The sequence below is a fragment of the Gekko japonicus genome, unplaced genomic scaffold (assembly GCF_001447785.1).
Source record: "Gekko japonicus isolate JY-2015 unplaced genomic scaffold, Gekko_japonicus_V1.1 scaffold3456, whole genome shotgun sequence".
Classification (NCBI taxonomy): Eukaryota; Metazoa; Chordata; class Lepidosauria; order Squamata; family Gekkonidae; genus Gekko; species Gekko japonicus.
The window spans coordinates 79,882-87,731 of NW_015164300.1; the positions used below are offsets into that span (position 1 = coordinate 79,882).

Sequence of the window (7,850 nt, forward strand, 5' to 3'; positions counted from 1 at the left end):
CCTCTCTCCCCCCCCTCTTATATACCGTGTTTCCCCAAAAATAAGACACTGTTTTATATTTATTTTTTCTCAAGAAGACACACTAGGGCTTATACCACAAATGCATAGAAATCCTGCTAGGGCTTATTTTCGGGGAAACAGGGTATTTAGCCAACTCGGCTAAACTCTTTGACTTTTCCACACAAGATAAAACACTGGTCTAACCACACAGTTTAGACACAGCTTGTTTCTTTTCCATATAGACTCTCTCACAAAACTTTTAGAGTTCCACAGACTCTCTTTAGAGCTTTTCACACTTCACTCCCCAAAGAAGCCTACACAGAACTCTCTGTCATAAAACACGCGCGTGCGCGCACACACACACACATTCTTCTCAGAACATCTCCCCCCACACTCTCAGTCATCAGCCAATCACAGTACACTCATCTCCCCCTATCCCCCTCCTTGTATTACTGCAGTCAAACTAACATTTAAAGGGACACACACATATCAAAACATGGAATCATTACAGCCAGGTTTCCCCAACATGGTGCCCGTGGGTGACCCGCCACCTGCCCGGTGTTTTTGGAAAGTGGGTGAGGCCAGGTGGGGCTTTTGCCCAGCAGGGATTCTGATTGGCCACTGGAGATCTGATTGGCGGGGCAGACTTTTTCCCCCAAATGTCACTTTGGCAGCGGCCGCTGTCACAGCACAAGGCTCTTCGCAGTGTGACCGAACTTAAAACTCTGGCAGCCATTTTATTGCTGGCTCCGCCTCCCGAAGCAGCCATTTTGAGGCTGTGCCCACCACCCCGTGTCGGAATCCCAGAGGTGCCCACAGTCTCGAAAGGGTCGTGTCAGTGTCCCGCAGCAATCAGTTCTCAGCAACGTTCCTTTAAAACGTTTATTGAGTACAGTAAAGGCAGGTCACCTGTGCACACATTCTGTGTCAGAACTGGTTGGAAGCGTGGGAAATGGGGAGTGATGCACAATTCAAAACAGGGTCCCTTGATGCAGTTGAGCCAATCAGGGAATAGGCTACAGGGCGCCCAGGCTAACGGGTCTACGTTCCCAGCAAAAGCATCGGCAACAAGGTACCAAGGTCTAAGCTAGCAGATAAGACTAGAGATGTAAAATTTCTGGAAATTTTGAAGCTCGGAGAAAAAACCCGGGTTTTTTCGGGGGAAAATGGAAATTTTCGGAAACGTTGAAAAAAAATGCTACATTAGCACTTCTTTTTTCTTTTCCATTCGATTGAAAGTCATTCTGTTACTTTAGGAACATAAAATATGACTAGACATTTTTACTTGGCATGAAGTTATCACAACTAGCATATTAAATAGTGTATCCAAACAATTATTACAAACAGAATACCCACCCACATGCAAAAACAAAACTGAAACCTTTTGCTTTTCTTGTGACAATAGCACCTCCTAAAGGAAGAAATGTGTCTTGTTCTTGCATTGGAGAGTTCAGTTTGTAACCTAGGACTTGCTTGTCCTCAGTGCACAGAAATTAGATCAATCTGATATATATATTTTAGAAACGATTTAGAAAATATTTGAACACCTTGTTCTAAAATATTTTATTCACCGTGTTAAAATAAAACATTCCATAATTATTTTTTTTCTTTTCTTTTTTCAATTTTTCGGGAAAAAAACAGCTAGCAGATAAGACTAGAGATGTAAAATTTCTGGAAATTTTGAAGCTCGGGAAAAAAACCCGGGTTTTTTCGGGGGGAAACGGAAATTTTCAGAAAAGTTGAAAAAAAATGCTACATTAGCACTTCTTTTTTCTTTTCCAGTCGATTGAAAGTCATTCTGTTACTTTAGGAACATAAAATATGACTGTGGACATTTTTACTTGGCATGAAGTTATCACAACTAGCGTATTAAATAGTGTATCCAAACAATTATTACAAACAGAATACCCACCCACATGCAAAAACAAAACTGAAACCTTTTGCTTTTCTTGTGACAATAGCACCTCCTAAAGGAAGAAATGCGTCTTGTTCTTGCATTGGAGAGTTCAGTTTGTAACCTAGGACTTGCTTGTCCTCAGTGCGCAGAAGTTAGATCAATCTGACACCATACATATCTTTTAGAAACGATTTGGAAAATATTTGAACACCTTGTCCTAAAATATTTTATTCATCGTGTTAAAATAAAACATTCCATAATCAATTTTTTTTTCTTTTCTTTTTTCAATTTTTCGGGAAAAAAACAAAAAAGGCTTCAGGGGAAAAACGGAAAAACGTTTTCCCCCCGAATTTCTCCATTTTTTTCCCGGGCCTTCACATCTCTAGATAAGACTAGCCAAGGAGAAACGGAAGCTGAGATTCCAGTACAGCAGACTATTCATCAACCTCCCCCCCCCTTCCACCTTCAATGGTGCCATAGCTGGCATGTTGGGGACCACAGCCTGATGCCCATATGGAGCATCCCTTCTAGCAAAGAGAACAGCTGGTCGAGATGATTTTCTTTTTCTTTCTTTTTTTTTGGGGGGGGGGCATTTTTTGTATTTTTTTCAATACGTGCATGTGTGTGCGTTTGTGAGCACCTGGAAGTCACGGTGAGGGGCTCTGGAAGATATCCAGAGAGGTGGCTGAATCGAGCCTGCCCCCGCCTCCTGACTGCTGGTATTCCTTGGAGGTCTCCCATCCAAGTGCTTGCCAGAGTCGACCCTGCTCAGCTTCCGGGATCTGACGAGGTCGGGCCGGCCCGGGCTACCCAGGGCAGGGCGAGCTGTTTCTTTAAGGCCTGATCCCTTTCCTTTCCCTAGGGAGGTCCCTGCAGAGCTTCGTCGGTTAGCGCGTGGCGGGCAGGTGAACCTGGACCTGGAAGACCACCGCGACGAGGATTTTGCGAAACCCAAAGGTTCCTTCAGGGCTTTCACCGGAGAAGGGCAGAAGCTGGGCAGGTGAGCAGCTGGCAAGGCGCTCAGGAAAAGACGGAAGCATGCTGCTAGTCCTCATTGTCGCAGAGTGAAGCTTTAAAAATTGCATTCGCCCAGAGCCGCCAGAACACCTGGGCTGAAACCTCGGCATGGTTCTCGGTTGGCAAGAAAGGTCCGTCGTATCCTCTGTGCCCAGCGTAAAATTTCGGCTCTGCTATTATTAATCAATTAGAAGAAGAAGGAGAGAAGAGATAGGATTTATACCCCGCCCTTCACTCGGGAGTCTCAGAGTGGCTTACAATCTCCTTTCCCTCCCCACAACAGGCAGCCTGTGAGGTAGGTGGGGCTGAGAGAGCTCTGACAGAAACTGCTCTTTTTCAAGGACAGCTCTGAGAGAACTACGGCTTGCCCAAGGTCATCCAGCCAGGTGCAAGTGGAGGAGCGGGGAATCAAACCTGGATCTCCCAGACTAGAGTCCGCGCACTTAACCCAGTACACCAAATTAATTTAAAGCATTTCTGTGTTGCGTTTCGGCCCAACTTCTCTGCCTCTTTTCGTTTTCATTCCTCTGCCTTTGGCTTCCATAACGATTTGAAATGTCACTTTTTAAAGTCAAACTGAACGGTACGGGCTAAGACCGGGGCCTCTTTGGTCAGGGGAAAGCTCTTTGTGCCGCGACTGCTGGTCCGGGGGGGGGGGGGGCGCCGGGGTCCCCTCTCCTCTAAGCTGTGGAGTCTTGTGAGCAAAAATTCTATTTTGTGAGCTACTGGCATTAAAGTTGTGAGCGAGCGATTTGGCTACTGCATAAATTAGTTTGCTCTGGAGCCCTCCTTCCTGAGCCGAGACAAAAATGTGTGAGCCGGAGGCTAAAAAACTGTGCGCTAGCTCACATTAACTCAGCTTAGGGGGAACACTGGACTCCCCACCTTTATTGGCACTCGCCAAGGACTTTTGAAAGTGGGCGGGGCCCAGTGGAGCTTTTGCCCAGCAAGACTTCCGATTGGCTGTTGGAGACGCGGTTGGCCGTGCAGGTGTTTAAAGGCCTTGTGACGGAAGGAGAGCCGCCGCGGCCGTTTTGTGGCTGGCTCTGCCCCCCGCCCCCGCAAGAGCCATTCTGCGTCAGAATTCCAAAGGTGCCCACAGGTCTCGAAAAGGTTGGAGGCCTCCTGTGGTATGAGTCTGCAGGATCCAGTCCATTGTCTTTGTTAGGAGCGGAACAACGACGTGTCAGTTTGGTGTAGTGGTTAGGAGCGCGGACTCTCGTCTGGGAGAACCGGGTTTGATTCCCCACTCCTCCACTTGCACTTGCTGGATGACCTTGGGCAAGCCGAAGTTCTGGCAGAGCTGTTCTCCCAAGGATGGTTCTGGGAAAAGCTCTCTCAGCCCCCCTCCCCAACTCACAGGGTGTCTGTTGTGGGGAGGGGAAGGGAAAGGAGACTGTAAGCGGCTCTGAGACTCCTGAGTGAAGGGCAGGGTATAAATCGTATCTCTTCTCTTCTGTACATGTTGGGTGGGGAACAGTTTACACACTGTCCTTATAAGCCGAGTGTCAGCTGTGCAAAGAGTTTGCAGCAGATGTTAACCAGGTCATGCAGAGGTTACCGGCTTCAATCCCCAGCATCCCCATTTAAAAGGACTAGGGAGTCGGTGATGTGAGAGACCTCACCTGAGACCCTAGAGAGCAGCTGCCAGTCTGAGTAGACAAGATTGACTTTGTTGGACCCAGGGTCTGAGTCAGTCTCTGTCAGCTTCATGTGCTCTTGGGTGTTTGCTGCGAAGGTGCACCCACAGGACAGGAGAAAGGAAGTACATCTTCACACAGTGTATACTTCATTTCTTGGAACTCACTGCCACAGCAGGGCTCCTCTGATCTTCTTATGAAGGCCTCGGCCTCTGTGCCCTGTTGTTGGTCCTCCAGAGGAACTGGTTGGCCACTGTGGGAGACAGGAAGCTGGACTGGATGGACCCTCACTGGTCTGATCCAGCAGGGCTCTTCTGAGGTTCTTATGGAAGCCTGTTCCTGTGCCCTGTTGTTGGCCCTCCAGAGTGTGTGAGACAGGAGGCTGGACTAATTGGACTTTACTGGTGTAATCCAGTAGGGCGCTTCTGATGTTCTGACTGCATTGAGATGTTTCTCCTTCTGTATCCTTCTCCCCCGGCTCTCCGCCTGCCCCAGAAGCTCCACCCTCCCTTCTCATGCCTTTTAAAATCCATACATCGTCTTGAATAAGTGATTCGTCACAGTGCTACTGCTGCTCCCGAGTCCGTGTTTTCCTCCACTTCCTCCTCTTCTTTCCAAGCGCCTCTGTTGCATTAGCCACCAGTCGGTGCCAGTTTAGTACTGCTGCTGAGGGAGGGGAAGGAAGCAGGGGTGTCCCGTTCAGCAGTCCCGAGAGGGTGGCTCATAGCGCCGGCCTGGGGGTGGGGGTGGTGGAACATGGCTGTAGTGGGCAGGTGGATCTGTGGAGCAGGCTTGCTAGTTCCAGCTGAGAGCCAGCATGGCGCAGCATCTCGCTTCGTTCCCTTCTCCACCATTTTATCCTCACAACAACCCTGTGAGGTAGGCTAGGCTGAGAGTGACTGGCCCAAGGTCTCCCAGACAGCTTCCACAGCAAAAGTGGGGATTCAAACTGGGTTTCCCGGATCCTAGAGAGCCAGTTTGGGGTAGTGGTTAAGTGCGCGGACTCTAATCTGGGAGAACCGGGTTTGATTCCCCACTCCTCCACTTGCACCTGGCTGGATGACCTTGGGCAAGCTGTAGTTCTGATAAGAGCTGTTCTTGAAAAAGCGCAGTTTCTGTCAAGAGCTCTCTCAGCCCCACCTGCCTCACAGGGTGTCTGTTGTGGGGAGGGGAAGGGAGAGGAGTTTGTTAGCCTCTCCGAGACAGCTTTGGGTAGTGAAGGGTGGGGTAGAAATCCAGTCTCCTCCTCCAGTTTGGTGTAGTGGTTCAGTGCGTGGACTCTAATCTGGGAGAACCAGGTTTGATTCCCCATTCTTCCGCTTGCACCTGGCTCGATGACCTTGCGTCGATCACAAGTTCTCTCAGAGCTGTCCTTGAAAAAGAGCAGTTTCTGTCGGAGCTCTCTCAGCCCCACCTACCTCACAGGGTATCTTTTGTGGGGAAGGGAAAGGAGTTTGTAAGCCGCTCTGAGACTCCTTTGGGTAGTGAAGGGCGGGGTAGAAATCCAATCTCTTCTTCTTTTCTCTTCTCTTCTCCTGGCGTGAAATGCTATCTATACCTTGTGGCTAAGAGAGCCAGTTTGGTGTAGTGCTTAAGTGCGCGGGCTCTTATCTGGGAGAAATGGGTTTGATTCCCCACTCCTCCACTTGCACCTGCTGGATGACCTTGGGCAAGCCATAGTTCTGACAAGAGCTGTTCTTGAAAAAGAGCCGTTTCTGTCAGAGCTCTCTCAGCCCCACCCACCTCACAGGGTGTCTGTTGTGGGGAGGGGGAGGGAAAGGAGTTTGTAAGCCGCTCTGAGACACCTTTGGGTAGTGAAGGGCAGGGTATAGATCCAATCTCTTATCTCCTTCTTCTTATGTATCCCCCTGCACAATGCAGGGAATTCACAAATACCTCCACACCCACAGTGGCCCCTGCTCCACCACGCCCAGAAGATGACAGAAAACCTCCAGGATCCCCAGCCAAACCGGCCTGGATCAATAATTGCTTCCCGACCCCAAAGTGGCGATCAGCCTTTCCCTGGGCGTGTAAGAAAGCGCCATGAGAACTAAGCACTGAGATGTGCCAGTCCTCCCTAGAACCGCCACATGCTTTGCTCAATAACCCCCCCCCCCCGTGCCCTTTTCCTCAGCACCGCCCCCCAGGTGATGGGCTCGAGCTCTCCGGCGCAGGAGGCCGAGAACGAAGCGAAAGCCAGCTCCTCGGTTGACATCGACGAGTCGGAGCCCACCACCAACATCCAGATCCGACTGGCGGACGGCGGGCGGCTGGTCCAGAAGTTCAACCACAGTCATAGGTACAAGGGCTGAAGGGCGGCCTGGATTGTGTGCGGAGGGGGAGGATCTGTCGAGCAGGGCCTTTTTGGTGGTGGTGTTCGCCAGCGACCTGACCCGGATGGCCCAGGCGAGGCCGATCTCTTCAGCTCTCAGAAGCTAAGCAGGGTCGGCCCCGGTGAGTGCTTGGAGGGGAGACGGGGAAGCCCAGAGCTGCTGCACAGAGGCAGGCAAGGGCAAACCTCCTCAGTTCTTCCCTGGCCGGCCGGGACTTGAAGGCACTTTCCACCGCCCATTTTAAAACCCTGGTCTGGATGGGCCAGGCTGGACCCGTCTTGTCCGATCTCAGAAGCTAAGCAAGAGAGAGATCTTGGAGTCGTAGTAGATAGCTCACTGAAAATGTCGAGACAGTGTGTGACTGCAATAAGAAAGGCCAGTGCTATGCTGGGGATTATTAGGAAGGGAATTGAAAACAAGTCAGCCAATATCATAATGCCCCTATATAAATCAATGGTGCGACCTCATCTGGAATACTGTGTGCAGTTCTGGTCACCCCACCTTAAAAAGGATATCATAGCTTTGGAAAAAGTGCAGAAAAGGGCAACTCGAATGATAAAAGGGTTGGAACACTTTCCCGATGAGGAAAGGTTAAGGCGCTTAGGGCTCTTTAGCTTGGAGAAACGACGACTGAGGGGTTGACATGATTGAGGTTTATAAGATTATGCATGGGAAAGAGCAGGTAGAGAAAGAGGTCCTTTTCTCCCTTTCTCACAATACAAGAACTCCTTGTGGGCACTCCATGAAATTGCTGAGCGGTCGGGTTAGAACGGATAAAAGGAAGTACTTCTTCACCCAAAGTGGGATTCACACGTGGAATTCACTGCCACAGGAAGTGGTGGCGGCTACAAGCATGGACTGCTTCAAAAGGGAATTAGATAAGCATATGGAGCAGAGGTCCATCAGTGGCTATTAACCACAAGGTATAGATAGGGACTCTGGGGCAAGTGATGCTCTGTCATC

At 49.8% G+C, this 7,850-nt stretch overlaps 1 protein-coding gene across 1 annotated transcript in view; it reads left to right on the plus strand.

Annotated features, from left to right (window-relative positions):
- The window catches only part of NSFL1C (NSFL1 (p97) cofactor (p47)), a 30,760-nt gene that overhangs the window by 18,748 nt on the left and 4,162 nt on the right, over window positions 1-7,850 (plus strand). Inside the window, exons 7-8 of the mRNA XM_015408799.1 lie at window positions 2,760-2,897; window positions 6,689-6,853. Of these exons, the coding sequence (XP_015264285.1) occupies window positions 2,760-2,897; window positions 6,689-6,853 (303 nt within the window). The remainder of the gene's footprint in view (window positions 1-2,759; window positions 2,898-6,688; window positions 6,854-7,850) is intronic.